Source organism: Protopterus annectens, chromosome 10.part0 (assembly GCF_019279795.1).
Source record: "Protopterus annectens isolate FY-2018-M chromosome 10.part0, PAN1.0, whole genome shotgun sequence".
NCBI classification, from domain to species: domain Eukaryota; kingdom Metazoa; phylum Chordata; order Ceratodontiformes; family Protopteridae; genus Protopterus; species Protopterus annectens.
This window is the reverse complement of record NC_056744.1, coordinates 28,588,169-28,605,650: the sequence shown is the minus strand read 5'-3', so window position 1 is coordinate 28,605,650 and position 17,482 is coordinate 28,588,169. Positions and strand designations below refer to the sequence as shown.

The following is a 17,482-nucleotide window of genomic DNA, read 5'->3' as shown; positions in this document are numbered from 1 at the left end:
TTTGCCACTTATGTGATTTAGGAATATCTTGATCTTTGCTTTTGTCAGCTGTTCTTTACCATTGCTTCTTCAGATTTCTCTGCCCTCACAGTAAAATTATGTCTTAAGGGGCTGTTTATCAGCGGCTTCCTGTTTGCCCATGCTTACTATTATGGATTTGAACTTCATGTTGAAATTGTAACCCTATAGCCATTTGATGTCACTAGCTTAGTGGATTTAAGATTTGTGTCTTGGAAACTGCACTCACTGGAAGCAGACCTCACCTTGGAAGATGCTGACATTTATGCAGTCACTGAGACCTGGTTTAAGGCTGTAGAGAGTACCCCCAGCTATACCAGGTAACATTTCCTACTTCATGTTCAGACCACAAACTGAAGGCATGAGAACTAATTAAGGTGGTGTATCAACACTAAAATCATTGTCTCTTTACTCTGTGTTATACAGACTGATCAGAGGCGACCTGTGCCTTGCATGTAGAGCAATCTGTGACCCAGCTTTAATGGAAATGCGGCACATTCGCAAGTCAAATGGCACACTCGCTCAAAGGACCTTAACCTGGTATATGACATCAACGGAACTTGTTGGAGAGAGAGATTTGTCTAACAGAGGTTGCCCAACCTTTGGAGCAAGCTTCCTATTCATGTTAAAATGCTCCTCGTTAACCCTATTTAAGCATAATTTGTATGATTGGATGGGTAACTGAAAAATGTCCTATTCATATGCTGCTGTGTTCGCGACATCAGGGAGTTTGCTCCTGTGAACTCTCACACATCCGGCAGTTATATAGAAGTTTAATGCTACTGCTAGGGTGGGCGTGATGTCCTGCACATCTTCTCTGACGTCGGTTGTAAATGGACATCTGGTATAAAACTGACGTCAGCATGCATACTCGTCAGGAACTTTTCTGCTCCCTGTGTGACTACCAGCTCCGGTCGTCGCTTTATTGGAAGAAACATTTTTCTACATCAGGGAATTCCTCAGGATCTTAGGGTTCATGGCCTCAGCTATCCCCATGGTCCCCCTGACGAGACTCCACATGAGGAAGTTCCAGTGGTATCAAAGTTCAATCTGGAAGCAACACTTTCACCCACTGGAATTCATGCCTCCCGTGCCTGACCAGGGAATTCAAATGGTGGATCTCCCAGATTCTGAAGAATCCTGGGGTGCCCCTACAGTGCATACCTACCCACCAGGATCTTTTCACGGATGCCTCAGACACAGGCTGGGATGCAACTCTAGGAACCTGGAGAGTGAGGAACACATGGACCCACTCCCAACAGAAGGAGAACATCCATACCAAGGAAATGAGAGCCCTGATATTGGCCTTAGAAATTTTCCGGGATCATTTTCTACCAGGCACTTTGAAGTGGTACACAGACAATACAACGGCACCGGGGTACATCAGTAAACGGGGGGTGGGGTGGGGTCGATACAACGGCACTGTGGTACATCAGTAAATGGGGGGGGGGGTAAAGTCCTACCGCCTGTGCAGACTAGCACTGCAAACTTGGGAAATCGCTCTGGGGAAGCAGCTCCTTCTCCAAGCAGTTTACATCACCTGTGCAGAAAATGTGATGGCAGATTCCTTGAGCAGGACCATAACACTGTCTCACAAATGAATGCTGAACAGGGACGCGTTTCTGGACCAGGTCCATCAATGGGGTATTCCAGTTGTGGATCTCTTCGCCTCCCCCATGAATGGACAGCTCCTGACCTTCTGCTCTAGGGTACCTCACCCAGAGGCTTGGAAGGAGGATGCTATCTCGATTTCCTGAAAGGGGATGTACACCTATGCATTCTCTCCTTCTCTGTTATACAAAGAGTCCTGCTGAAATTTCAGAAGGAAAAGCCTCAAATCTTGCTGGTGGCTCCCTACTGGCCAAAGCAGCACTAGTTCCGTCTTCTGTTCCACCTAGCCAAGGGCAATCACCACAAGTTACCCCACCAGATACACCTACTCGCACAGGAAAAGGGAACACTGCTACACCCCAACTGTCCACTTTGAACCTCACACTGTGGGTGATAGGGCACTGATTCCATTCAGGCACCTATACTCAGAAGACGTGATCCAGGTTCTGCAGGAGGCCAGAAAGCCGAATACTAGACGATCTTACCTATCAAAATGGAAGAGATTTTCATTGTAGTGTCTAAAAAATAACCTACAGCGACTGGGAGCAAAGCCTCCAGTGGTCTTGTCTTATCTGTGTGACCTTATGAAGTCTGGATTATCTTATTCCTACATTAAAATACATCTGTTTGCATCTCTGCATGTCTGCCTTTAGTACCTCCTTTAGTTTCCAAGTTAGAAGTCAAACTTTTTCTGAGAGGAGCACTTCATTTGAGATCCTCTAGGGACCTTAACTTTGTAGTGGAGAAATTGACGATCCCACCTTTCGAACAAGCCCAAGACAGCTCCCTCCAACATTGCACGTGGAAGACTATCCTCCTGGTGGCCATCACATCGACCAGAAGAGTCTTGGAACTCCAGGCCCTTATGGCAGATCCCCCCTTCACTGTCTTCCACAAGTACAGGGTATGCTTGCGCACTAATTCCTCTTTCATGCCCAAAGTGGTCAATGAACTGTCTTTAAATCAAACTATAAACCTGCCAGTCTTTTTTCCTTCTCCCCAGAACAAGGCAGAGAGGATAGTTCATTCCCTAGACGTTCATAGACAGCTCAGGTATTACTTGGTCAAAAAAAAAATCCCTTCACAAATCTGACAGGCTGTTTGTCTCCTACCACCCAAGAACCCTGGGTCAACCTGTTTCCAAGCAAACCATATCCTCTTGGATATCTAAAACAATTTCATGCCGTTACACTACTCATGGTAAGTCCCTCTCAGCCCCTGTTAAGGCTCACTATACCAGAGCAATGTCCTCCTCTGGCGTTCCTTAAAGGACTAGATATGACTGTTGTTCTCGAAGCAGCTACATGGTCCTCTGTTCACACTTTCACTAGGCACTACAAGTTGGACTTGGTTTCTCGGACCAGGGCAGGATTTGCCAGAGCCATCCTCAATGGGTTTATGGAAAGTGCTTTTGGTCCGCCTCCCTTTCCATAGGACAGGAACTTTTACACTCTCCCTGATGTCATGAATACAGCAGCATATGAGTAGAAGGACATAGTATTGTTGTGCAAGAACTTAACATAACCTTGGATGTCCTTCTGTTCTATATGCTGCTGTGTAGTTTCCCACCCAGCCTTCCCCGTCACACTTGCCTGACTCCTGGAGCATCCACTCACAAGCCGCCAACTCCGGCGGCATTGAATTCTGAGGAGTATGCGTGCTGACATCCATTTTATACCCGATGTACATTTACAACCGACGTCAGAGAAGAGGCACAGGACTTCATGTGCACCCTAGTGGTAGCATTAAACTTTTGTGTAACGGCCAGATGTGAGAGAGTTCACAGGAGCAAACTCCCTGATGTCATGAATACACCAGCATACAGAAGAGAAGGACATCTAAGGTTATGGTAAGTTCTTAGACAACAATACTTTCACCCTGGGGGTTCCACCTGTGTCCCTTTTGGATAGGTGCAATAGGTGCTGATTTTAATGTTGGCTTGAACCAGACACCCTTGGAGAATACAGATTGAACTTGGCTAGGTTTGTAAGGGCCTTGGGGCCATTAGCCTTATAGCCTACTATGATCTCCTAGTTGCTATCATTTTGTGATAGAAGGGTTTCAGACAGTTTTTCATGTGTAAAGTAGTTTCTACCCTCTCTTCAAATTATTACGTCCAAATGCAGGTATTCTCTTTACACTGTGACAACAAAGGAAAATGACTGCTTTTCATACCTTTGATGTGCCCCCTTGCTTGAAATGTTACCCAAAAAAACTGAATATGTATGAAGGACAACTAGTGATTTTTTTTCTACTTTTTGAAAAAGGAAAATGAGCATTACTTTATTCAAGCAGACAATCTAATTGACTGCCTCTTAGTGTTGCATTTTCTTAAACTAATTAAAAAGATCTTTAGAACATTAAGTGTGAAGCACTTTGATGCAAAGGTAGGTCAGAGTACTGCTTATTCAGTCTGAAGTAAGGATTACCACACAAATAACTGTGCTAAAGATAATAGTTTTTTGACATTGTAACCACAGCAGTACATCTGTTGGAAAGAGTAATTTGGGTAGTAAAGTTTCTACTCATTGACCATATGTTTGCTTTGTAGTAATATTTTGCATTTCTGTCTTTTCTAAAGTTTTTTTTTCTCTCCACAGTTATGCTACTTTTATTTTTTTAATTTCTCCAAATGTTTTGGGTTTTTAATAATGTGAAAAAATGGACCCCATTCCTGAGTTAGGGTACAATTAGAGCTCATGAATTTAATATTTGTTAAATCTTTGTCTGCCAAGAGTGCTGCTCTTAGCACCTACAATTTACCCAAAACTGCTTCCTTCTGTGGCTCATACGAAGTTACATGTATTAATGATATATTTTAAGTATACTTAAAAAGTTATTTTTTAATAACCCTTTTGCTCCTGCTGTTATTGTAACTAGTAATTTCTGCTTGCACATCCTGGTATTTTATAACTTTGCCTCACAAAGTATGCAGGACATTATAATCGCTACATGTAGCCTTTTCAGTAATTTATACATTTTTGTTCTTTTTTTCCTTGGTTGTTGTATCTGGTTTTCTGCTTCTACTTCCTTAGCAATCTCATGTGATCAGAACTTAATCTTTCAGTGGTTCATGGCTCCAATGCCTCTCCACTATATGTATGTTGTAGTGTTTCCATAATCCCCAGTTCAGTCTTCCTGCATTATGAGCCTTATAGTGTACAGACCCCTTGCCATGAGTATGTCACACCCAACAACAGGATGTGAAGCTGTCTAGTTCTGTACTACAGAACCTGGATTTATCTCTAATTCCCACTTTTCTTGTAGACTTTGTAAACCATTGTGTAAGTAGCTGTTACACTGAGCTGCCATTGTTTGCCTTTCATCTTTTGGTTTACATTCACCTCCCCTCCCCTTAACCATTCTTATATCAAATCTTTTATAAACAAGAAACATCTGTATTAAATTATTACATATGACACAGGCAATCTTACATTTATTGACATAATTCCAGTTGCAAACATTATACATTACATTTGCGTCAATGTGGTTTGTAGTCGCAAACATTATACATCACTTACCTATCCAGTTATAGTCAGTCAAATATTACATAGCTTATTCAAATCCTGCCTTCTTTTAAATCTTGTTCCTGCTCTGCATATATTGTTCTTATAATTCCCATTTTTTTCTTATGTAATTTGCTCCTACCCTTTTCTAAAGATCCTAATTCTAGTTGTTTTATCTCTGTTAATAACATTCGCTACGTCTAGTAAAGCTGGTTTAGACTTTCATTTCCATTTTCTAGTAATTACTTTTTTGGCAGCCACCATAGTTAAACTCAGCAAGGCGTTACTATGTCTAGGCAGTTCCGATTCTGTATCAAAGCTCAAAAAAAATTGGTTCCTTAGTTGCACCAATTTCCTCACCCAGTATCTTTGACAAAGTAGTCTGCAGGGAATGTTTAAAGTCTGCCAACTCATTAAACTCACAGAAAAATATGTTCCTAGTTACCTCTTTCTTCAACATTACACCTCCAACATTTACTGTCTGCCTGAGGAAAAATTCTTTGGCGTCTATTTGTGGTATAAAAATACCTATGTAAACACTTTCAAGGAAATATCCTAAATCTTCTAGACTTTGTTGCATATTTGGGAGACATACATGTATCACCCCATGTTTTCTTTGTGAATTGCTTGTCAGTCCTTCTCCACAATCTTTTCTAACCTCCTCTGATTGATTCTTTCAGTATCTTACAATATTGTATATGCTCTACTAATTCATTTTTTAATGTCAGTTTCTGTTCTAGATTCTACTAATGGTGGAGGCCTTTTGTTTAGGACCCCCCCCCACCATTTCTTTCCCTTTGCCTATACTTTGATATCATTTCTTGATAGGAAAGGCATTCTCTGACCTGTAGTCCAAATAAATTCTTGGCGTCTCCAAATTCTGTTAACTTTCCTTCTCTAGTTATTTGTTTTCTCCAGTAAATTGCATCTCCCTCTTGCCTATTGTCTGTATCCCTAATTGCAGTCATCCCCATCGACAGAATGTCCTTTCCTCCATTCCTGTGTTGGTTTATCTCTTGGAATACTTTCTGCTACTTTATGAATATAATATTCTGTATAACTGTTATTCTCCTAAATGATCTGCATCCAAAATCCCAGTCTCTCCTTGTTTCATGAGCTTCCCCGTTTCATCATCACCCCTTTCCACTTTGAATTATAGTTTTCTGCTTGTGCTATGTATATGAGCCTTAACTGTTTGCTTTGAAGTACCCATTCAAATCAGGTAATCCCCATCCGCCTTGTTCTATTAGAAGAATCAGTTTATCCCACTTTACTGTTGCTGTCTTCCCCTCCCAGGTAATGTCCTTCAGCTCTTTGTTAATTGCTATCCACAACTTCTGCTGTGGTTGATAAAAATATACCTAACCTGTGTTTAAGACTAAAGGGACTACAAACATTTTAACTGCTTGTATCTTACTATTGACATCCATAAAACAGAGCTTCCATTTTCTCAGTTTTTGTATTTTCTTTTATTTAGTCTCTTCCCACATATCCTTAGCTGCCACACTGGAATCATTTTAATCCATAATCCTAAATATGTCATTTTATCATGTCCCCATAAATATGGATATTGCTGAATCAGTTCATGTGTGGGTACATAATGTTTTGCTGTTGCCTTTGTTTTTGCTTCATTCATTATCCCGAAAAGATGTGAAACTACCTCAAACTGTTCCACAGCACTGTAATGTACCTTTCTGGTTTTGTCAGGTATGAAATATCAACTGCAAATAGAGCCAGCTTTTCTTGACTACCATACCAGTTATATCCTTGAATTTCATTCATACATCAAATATTGGTCAACAGTAGTTGTTCCAGTAGTTGTCTGTACTTGCCACTGTTACAGTAGGCTTTCCAGTTTTCCTCGTTCACTTTCATTTTTGTCTCATTCTGTTGTAATTTGATTTGTGTTTACTTCTGGTTTGATTTTCATTCTCCCTCCTTTTAAAAATGCTTCAGATAATCTGAGCAAAGATGTTGTTTTAGACTTCTTTTCTTCATGGATTATAGTTTTCACTGTTTGGATATGATGATAACAAATATGTATGTAGTCTGACCATTGCAGACATACAAACAGTCAATTTCAGGGAGGGCTATTCCTCTTTCAGAACAAGGGATTTGAAATCTTGCCATGCACTGCTTTTATATATCATTGGATAAGCATGATCTTTTTTTTGTTCTGTTGATCCAGTACTGTTTGGGGCTGGTGAGTCACACCGATGCTGTAACTTACAACAGGAAGAGCAAGCTGAACTTTATTCCTAGATGTTAGGTCAGCTTTCATTATTAGTGTTAGCCTTCCAAGTTATTCCTTACTGAGTTTTGTACTTAACATTTTATTGCTGCCCCTTCATCTGTTCTTAAATATGTACAGTCGCCTTCCTGTTCAAGTTCTTTTATGCCCCATTCCAGTACCAAGTTGGTATTTTCTTGATGCTTCAGCTTTCCTGCTATAGATGTTGCTGTGGTATGTTTATCAAGGCCAAATGTCATTCTTCCATTATATGAGAGAGTTTCAACCACTTGTAGCTGTCCTCAAAGAGGTTTGACTGAAGAGATGTACAATTTTGAAATAATTTACAAAAGGAGATGAAATAGATATAGAAATGATTGTTTTTTGAAGTTGAGCTGTAGCCTTATTCTTGTCTTCTAAGTAATTGTTAATCTGATTAATGTAAGTATGTGAATTTGATCCAGTTTCTTGATGGATAACTTGCTGGAATCAGTCTGGTTGAGATTAAGCTGCCGATAGTGCCCATTTGTCAACAACCCAGCAAGTGAAGACACCATCGTCTTGATTTATGTTGGTTGGACTCCTTGATGAACGGAACATAAATTCATAAAAATGATCATTTTTGCTGGTGGCAGACCAGCTTGCACTCATTGGAAATGCATCCCTTACACTCCCTGCTACTTTTGTATATAGTGACTCTAAGATTGCACTGTCATTGTAGAAAAGGAACAGTCTGACGTCTATAGAGAACTGCTTCCCCAAGCTCTGATACCAGTTGAATAAACAGAATGTTTTCCCCACTGGAACACTTGGAAGAGAGAAAGCCAACTGATTAGCTCTTGATGCATTGTCCTTGAAAGAAAAAAAAAAGGTCTGCATTCAAGGTCTGATTAGTTTTTATATACCTTTTTCTGCTAAGGGTTACTTAACTTGGTGCCTACTAGTGAAGGTTTTATACTGTGTTCCTCAGGCAAGAGTACATGTGGAGAACAGTGGCTGAAATCTGTTGCTTTAGGATGGGTAAATCTTTGAATCAGAATTGTTGCTAAAATAGCCTGTATCTCAAGGATTTGCATTTATGATGAATACATTGCACAACTGAACTGTATGAAGAGTCCTTATAATAATGTTTAGTTGGATTAGTTCTTGGTTTACAAATGATCATATTTTTTGTGACGTTAGCATTGTGTCCCCTGATGTGATGTATACTGAACAGAATGGATCACTGATCTGTGTAGTCTTCTTAGATTAGTTTTAAAATGGTAAGAAAGGTATTAATTTGTATTAACTGTGAAACGTCAGATAATTTTAGTTCTGTATAATGGCATTGTTATGTTCTCAGTTTTGTTTCTCTTCCTATGCACCTTCTACGCTCTCATCTTTGGAATGAGCTTTTAAGTGTGCTAAGCCCTTTCAAGGTGGCATGCTGCACAGTTTTTACACACTTTTGTGTGGTGGCTTTTAATGTTTTCCTTTATGCGTCATTTTACTTGTTGGTTCAGTACTGAAGTCTGTCGTTAAGTTCATTTACGTTTGTACCTGCATAATCTTTTCCAAGTTTTGTGTGAAGTATCACATTCATTTTTTTTTTTAAATTGCATCTTCACTGTTGCTTGAAACAGATTAATGCATACTATAACTGGGTAAGTTTTTAAGAAGAAATAAAATGTTGTTACCAAATGAGTAACTCTTGAGGTTTCTGCAACAAAGGTTAAAAGGCCTTTGGGCCCATCAGCATCTTGTAGAATGCATACGACTCACTGAACGAGGTTGTGCTGGTAAGGATACTGGTGACTTGGACTCAGGCTGACTGTCCTTTCGAGTGTAAGGCATTTAAATACTTTAGTACATGTTGAATGCTTTAGTTGTTGCCCCTTCCGCTGATTGCTGTTTTTCTGAAGTTGCTAAAAGTGCATGTCCTCTAGTGAGGTGGAAATGACCTTGGGTTTCCTGTCTGAAACCATCTCCATCTTACTAATATTACGAAGACAGTACTAGGTGTATCAACCCACCTGCCCACCCTGACTGTACTATTAGTTCTCATTTTTTTTTTCTGGCTCCAGAATAAATGTGGTTTGATTCAGTTGTTTGGACACTTTAAACTGTCCCTTTTACGGCTTCTCATTCTACCCAGTTTGGTAACTGCTGCTAGAGAAAGTGTAAAATAATAAATTGTTGTCCCCCATTCTTTCTTTCTTACACTGTTCCACTTGGAAACATTTGCTGCAGAGTACTACACAGTTTTGATCAGTGAATTTTGTGCTGTCCGGTCCCCTTTCTTAGTAGATTGCTTGTCAGCTGTTAAAGGAGAACCACAGGCACAGACTGAGAAAACAAAGCACATGTTTGATGTTCATCGTGTTACCCTGCTGCAGTCATCACACTTGGGTTATCCTGTTGTCAGGCGGTCCCGCAATCGGCCGGAATTCCAAAGTCTTGGTCCGGCGTTGGTTGCTGTCGCTGCTTCCCTGACGTCAGTGTGCCAGGGATATATATAATGCAACCGACGCCATTTTCTTCAGTCTTTCTTGCCGCACGGTGCCCAAAGCAGAAGCAGTTCGCAAGTGCCGGTTGGCCGACTCCTGAGATTTTCGAATTCGAATTTCAGACCGAAGTCTTCTATAAAGCTAAGTACCCCGTTGGGGAATCTTTTCTTGCCTCAGACAGATGTCAGAAAAAGTTAACAGTTGTATTTCTTGTGGGAAGCAAATACCTCATAAGGATTTTCATTCTTATTGCATACCTTGCCTAGGCCCAGACCACGATGTCACTAGTTGTTTAATAAGCGTACTATTAAAAGACGCTTTGATTTCGCACGACACTACTTCGGTAGGAAATTTAACTACACCATGCCGTCGGAGCAACTGACTACCGGCGTGCACAAAAAACGCAAGGATAAGGACAGACAGCCCAGGCCTAAGCTGGATTCCGAGGCCTCGGCTGGTCCATTCTCCGGTTCTCCGGTCCTCAGTGAGGCTCCGACTCAGCCCATGACTACCGCAGATCTGGAACCCGAAACCGCTACGGAAATTTTGGCGGAACGCACCAGGCCGACGCAGTCATTTAGTTCAGGCCCTTCCGACGACATTGCTGCAAAAGACGTCAGTGCTACAGAAACGCCATTGGTTTCTGAAGGCGTTTTCAGACCGACGCTCACCATTAAAACGTTTTCTAAGAGAAGTCTCCTACTAAATCTAAAAGGACTGCACTTCAGTCTCCTGTTCAAAGCCCCATGCCTAAGAAACAGATGCTCAAAATGGCTGAAGATTTGATCTCTCTAATCAGGGGTTCCCAGCCCCCTCCTGACAAAAGGCCTAGACAAGAGGAAGATTATGCATCCTCTGAACAAGTATCCATTTCTTCAGACTCCTCTGAGGACCAAGATTACTCCTTCTCCCCTTCTGAAGATTCTGATGCTGAGGATTCTATTCCCTCAGCTTCTCCTCCTGAAGACTACTCCTTTGGGGAAACCTTACACACTATGAGGGAACATTTTCACTGGAAAGGTCAGGACTACTCTGACTCGAAGAAAAGGCTCAGAGAGTTTCTTTTACTCCCCCAACACAGACCATTTGCCACCCCACCAGTTTTGGACATTGTGGATGATGTTTACTTAGAATCCAGTTTGAACCCAGACTCTCTACCTCCTGCTCCGGCTAAGCCTGACAGATACTATAGAGTGCCTGATTCCCACAAATTTCTTTACAAAAGCCCTGTAGCTGACCCAGAGACTATCTCCCAGGGTCCCAAGGGGGCTAAGGCTTCTATGGCTAAAAACCCTGTTCCTTCTGAGAGGGATTCCAGAGCACTAGACAGGTGGGGAAAAAAGGTTTACACCTCAGCTACACTAGCTATGAGGGCACTAAATTGCCAATTTCACATGCTTAAGTATCAGCAATTCCTAATCCCTCAGTTAAAGCAAAGTATAACCGCTCTCCCTCAACAATCTGAATTGAAAGAAATACAGGATCTGTTACACGCCACTGAACAGGTGGGCAAACATACCTTACAATGTGGGTTTGATTCTTTGGAGGCCTCCTGCAGAGCAGCTGTCACTGGGTGTGTTATACGTAGGCATGCTTGGTTAAAGGAACAAACTCTGCCTGATCATGTTAAAGCAAAACTTCTAGATGCTCCCTTACAGCAGGATGTTCTTTTGGGAGTTAAAGCAGAAGAAGTCTTAAAGAAAATGGAGGATAAGGCAAAATCTATGCAGACAGTCAAAGATTTCTTACAGGTACAACCCCCTCGCTTCCGCAGAAACTGGTCAACAAAAAATTGGTCCTTTCCAGCTACTGAAAGACCACAGAGGGGTAAATACAGACGTCCAAGGGGCAGAGGACAACCACAAGCTCAGTACAAACCTCGCCAATGGGGCACTACAACACAGAAGGGAGGAGAAGACAGGTCCCAATCCACCAGAAGGCAAACTCAATGACTTGCACCTCATCTGGCCAAGCAATACTCTCTTGGCAGCCCCCTTGGGAGGAAAACTTGAACTTTTTCCAGACAACTGGCACGTTGTCACAAAGGACAAATGGGTCCTAGACATAATTTTACGAGGATACAGATTCCATTTTCACACCTTGCCAATGAAAAGAGGAATGCCAAACCTGCCACAAAATCAATGGGCAGAGGCACAAAAGCAAATTACAGCTCTCATGGACATGAGAGCCATTCAACTGGTACCTACTCGAGTGCAAGGCCAAGGATTTTACTCAAGACTCTTTCTAGTGCCCAGAAAGGACAATGCCTGGAGACCAATTCTGGACCTTTCAATTCTAAACACTTACTTACAAGTACCCCAATTCAAGATGCTAACACTACAGCAGCTTCTTCCCATGTTGGGCAAGGAAGCATGGCTAGTAACGTTGGACCTCAAGGAGGCATACCTGCATGTCCTGATCAGACAAAGTTGCAGAATATACCTCCATTTCATTGCAGGTTCAACCCATTACCAATTCTCTGCACTGCCCTTTGGCTTATCTACTGCGCCCAGAGTCTTCACAAAATGTCTGGCACCAGTAATTGCATACTGCAGACAGAGAAATTCAAATATACCCATACCTGGACGACTGCCTCATCCAAGCAGAAAGCAAGGACATTCTCTTACATCATCTGGCCTTTTAAAACATCTACTAAACTGCCTTGGGTACACAGTAAACGAAAAGAAGTCAAAACTAGTACCCTCACAAAATATGACATTCCTGAGTGCTAGCTTGAATACAATGGCCCAGAAGGCTTACCTTACGCCAGACAAGCAACTACAACTGACTCAATATTTCAAAACAATGCCAACAAAGACCCAATTAACTGCAAGAAAAATTCTGCAGGCCTTGGGCTTCATGGCATCTTGCATACTAATAATACAATTTGCAAAGCTGCATATGAGGAAATTACAGTGGTACCTAAAAAGCGTATGGTCTCAACACAGCCACAGCTTGGACACAATGATATCTCTCATACCTTGCCTACAACAGGAATTTCTATGGTGGTCACAGGCATGTCACCTCAACAAGGGTCAGCCTTTCACCTTGCCCCCAGCAAGGCAAACTATCACAACAGATGCATCAGATTACGCCTGGGGGGCACACATGGCAGGATAATGCGTTCAAGGCATATGGACTGCAGATCAAAGGAATATGCACATAAATCAAAAAGAGATGCTAGCTGTACAGAAAGCTCTGACAGCCTTCAAGGATCTATTTCATCCAGGACAACTTACAATAAAGACGGACAGCACCACAGTAATGTGGTACATAAACAAACAAGGGGGTACACATTCCTACCCTCTATGCAGGCAAGCAATGATCTTATGGAACACAGCTCTGACTTACCAAGTTCACTTACAAGCTCAGTTCCTGCCAGGACAGAAGAACACATTGGCAGACGACCTCAACAGAAACATCAAGGATCCCCACGAGTGGAAACTAGATCCACAAATATTTGCAATGATAACTCAAAAATGGGGCCTTCCAGACATAGACCTGTTTGCCAGTCCTCAAAACTATCAACTAACAAAATTTTGTACAAGGACACTTCACCATCAAGCTTGGAAAGTGGACGCACTCTCTTTCAGTTGGAAAAACCTGACAGTATATGCCTTCCCACCATTGCCTCTCCTCACAAAGGTACTTCTGAAAGTCAAAAAGGAGAGACCACAACTGATTCTCATAGCCCCAGACTGGCCACGCCAGCACTGGTACCCGCTATTGAGGAATATGGCCTTTGGCCCCCCATGGATATTGCCACAAATTCCCCATTTGCTCACACAACAAAACAATCAGATTCTTCACAGCCAGCTCAAAACCTTAAATCTGGCTGCATGGCAAATCAACTAAGCATTCAGCCAGCTCCTCTTTCCCAAGCAGTTCTGGATGTTATTCTGGAAGCCAGGAGGCCAAGCACCAGGAAGGCTTATTCGGACAAATGGAAAAGGTTTTGTGCCTGGAACCAAGCTAAAGGCCAAGACACAATTCAGCCTCACATGCCTCACATTCTACAGTATTTAACTGAGATGTTGCACAAAGGACTTGCTTTCTCCTCCATTAAAATCCATGCTTCAGCTATTTCAGCCCACTACAACACGGATCCACCTTTATTTTTGCATCCACTTCTAAGGCAGTTCCTCCGAGGGGCAAAAAACATTAGACCACCCAGGAGAGCCCCTACACCAACATGGGACCTCAATTTTGTTCTGGAAAAACTAACGCTGCCTCCCTTTGAGACAGCTTTCTCTGCAGATCTTCAGTTCCTATCATGGAAGACTGCCCTGCTTCTAGCAATAACTTCAGCTAGAAGAGTCACAGAGCTACAGGCACTAATGGCAGTGGAACTTTCCTCATTTTTCATCAAGACAGAGTTTCTCTACGAACCAATCCTTCCTTTATGCCCAAGGTGGTTTCCAGTGTGGCTTTAAGTCAAACCATCCACTTACCCACCTTCTTCCCAAATCCACAGAACAAAGGTGAGAGACTCCTGCATTCCTTGGACATTCACAGGCAACTTCGTTACTACTTGGACAAAACTAAGACTTTCAGAAAATCTGACCAGCTCTTTGTATCCTATGCTACAGCTTCTCAAGGGAAGGCTATATCAAAGCAAACCATTTCCAAATGGGTAGGTCATTGCATAAGTTTCTGCTATACCCATCATGGAAAACCAGTTCCTGCTACCATTAGGCCCCACTCTACCAGGGCAACAGCTACTTCTACAGCCTTTCTCAGGGGGGTTCCAACCAAGGAGATTTTAAAAGCTGCAACTTGGAGTTCAGTACACACCTTTACCAAACACTATCACTTACCTCTTTACTCTAAGACTAGGGCGGGCTTCGCCACTGCAGTTCTACAGGGCCTTGTAGCCTCCACTAACCCTCTATGATACCTCCCCCCATCCTTAGCTTTAGGATTCAACCCAAGTGTGATGACTGCAGCAGTGTAACACGATGAACATAGTACAGTTTTGTACCTACCATAAATGTAGATGTTCGAGTGTTCACCCTGCTGCAGTCCAGGTTACCCTCCCTCCATCCCCTCTGATCTACTGGCTAAATCTCTTCTATACCTTACTGATGTATTTGCTTATAGCTGAAGGGATGTTGTGTTTGCGCAGAGGTTACTCAATTTGGTACTAATTACTGACCACCTTTTTGGGGGCACCTGACATCTGGGGCAAGAAAAACTGAAGAAAATGGCGTTGGTTGCATTATATATACCCCTGCGCACTGACGTCAGGGAAGAACCGACAGCAACCGACGCCGGACCAAGACTTTGGAATTCCGGCCGACTGCAGGACCGCCTGACAACAGGATAACCCAAGTGTGATGACTGCAGCAGGGTGAACATTCGAACATCTACATTTATAGTAGGTACAAAACTGTACTTTTCATCATGTCATGATGTTTCCTGCATTTTAATACCAATTTTGGACTCTGCACTTTTTTATATTGTTAAACGCAATTCCAGAGTCTGCCCACATGGGGTCCAGGATCTTGATTTTTTAGTCTACCACTTCTAGGTTTCCCACATTGTAGTGCTTGGCTGTAAAATACTACCTCATGGCTTCTAAGCTCCTGTCAATGTAGTGACTTTACATGTGTTTTCACATATACACTGCTTTCTTTTATTCTATCAGATTTAATTACCATTTCTTCCTTTTCAATGACTAATTAAAAGACAAACAGGGATAATCACACACAGCAGTATTCTCAGTGCCTGTTACTACTTTTTCTTTCTAAAGTGACCAGTTTTCATTCTTTTGTGATGCTGAGTTGTAGTCCTTAAACTCATAAACACCTCCCCTTCATATCTGTCAAAGTGGTAAATTTGAGCTGTTTGCTACTGTGATTTATAGCTCACAGCAGGAGAAAAAGTTCATGTGCTGAGTATACTATTCTGTGTTATTATCCCCGTTTGTCTTAAGTCATTGAAAAGCAAGAAATGGTAATTAAACCTGACTGGCTAAAAGAAAACGGGGTATATATGAAAACACATGTAAAGTCAATCCATTAATAGGAGCTCAGGGGCTGTGATGTAATATTTTAAAGCCACGCGTTGCATTGTGGGATACCTAGAGGTAGACTAAAAAAAGACAAGATGCCGGACCCCATGTGGGCAGACTGTGGAACTGCATTTAAAAATATAAAAAAATATGCAGAGTCTAAACATAGTGTTAAAATGCAGGAAACGTGTTTTTTTTCAGTCTGTGGGCATTGATATCCTTTAAGGAAACTGAAAAGGATGAGCAAGATAAGGCTTTCATTTTCCCTTGCTGTTAACATATAACATTTTCTGTCATGCTTGCTTTTTTTGTTGTGCTACTAGCCACGTCCTTTGCAGTGTGTCACTTCTTCCCTCCCACCCAAGAAGTTAGTGGAGCTTAATCCTTTAAATTCTTGTCTTTTAGGGTGATGAAGATTCAGAAAATAACAGCTCCACAATCGATGGCATAAAGGTATTTAGACTTGTGATACTGAGGCTGCAAAATGAGACACCAGCCCTCTTAAAGTGGATTGGTCATTTGCACTGTATTGAAATGTGCTGTGTTTAACCTATCTTCACCATCTGAAAGTGTTCTGTAATGCATGTAAAGCAGTAAAAGAAAATTGAAATGAAATGTGCACGTTGAAGAAAAGCATTCAAGTTTCTTTCAGCCACATTGCAGTTGCAAAATTTGAAGCCAGAGTAACCAATAATTTGCATAATTTAAGGAGCCTTTTTCTTGTAAAGAGGTGTAGAAAAAGTGATTAAGAAGGAACGAGCAGATTTGTAAGCCACACATCAGCATTATTTGTATTATACCATGTGCATATTTGTTTAGGAGTTGCTCCTTTAATGTTTGTGCTTTGTGAATTTATGCATAGTCAGAATTACATCAGAGATTAGTTGAGCAAAGTAGTGGTTGTTTTCAGTTAATATCACTATGCAAGTAATTTTCTTCAGTGAACTACAGTAATTTTTTGCCAGGTTTATATTTTTAAGTGTTGCAGTTAGCTGTGCCTTAGTGGTGGTGGTTCATGCATTTTTGGTATTTACATATGTATTGTACTTAACTAAGTAGCCTAATTTTTCTGTTAATATTCTACAAGTGAAGCTACTCTGCTACTATAGTAATGTATGTTATGCTGTTTATCTTTTATTTTTATTGACCTTTCAGTTCGGTGTTTTACATAGTTATCTGTGTACTACCAAATAGAGATAACTGCATACCGAATGTATTTTGACATATAGCAATGCTGTGGGTGGTTACCCAGAAATGTGAATGCTTACCAAACTGTATTTACTAAGCAGGTAAACATCTGTTTTTCAGTGTTTAGTAAGTGTGACTAAAGGGACTGTAATCTAATATGGAAAAGTTAGATTTTTTTATTTTCGTTTTTCTTTTTCAATTGTGAGCATACCTCTCAACCTATTAGAGCAAGAAATCTGGACAAAGGCCCAAAAATAGGGCCAATTTTTAAGTATTGCTCTTACAAACTTAGGAAGTTGCTAGAATAACCTGTTTTGCATCAGCATGAATTTTCTGAAGGGTATGAAGTCTGAAACTCAAATATCTGTCTTTATTTTCTAACTTCAGTCTTTAATGATTTGCCACCAATTTGCCAGAAAAAACACAATTT

General features: G+C 41.3%; 1 protein-coding gene across 1 annotated transcript in view; it reads left to right on the top strand.

The window, feature by feature from the left end:
• Positions 1–17,482, top strand: part of LOC122812918 (SAP30 binding protein) — a 1,615,174-nt gene that overhangs the window by 202,653 nt on the left and 1,395,039 nt on the right. The window contains exon 4 of the mRNA XM_044084976.1: positions 16,270–16,317. Coding sequence (XP_043940911.1) covers positions 16,270–16,317 — 48 coding nt within the window. The remainder of the gene's footprint in view (positions 1–16,269; positions 16,318–17,482) is intronic.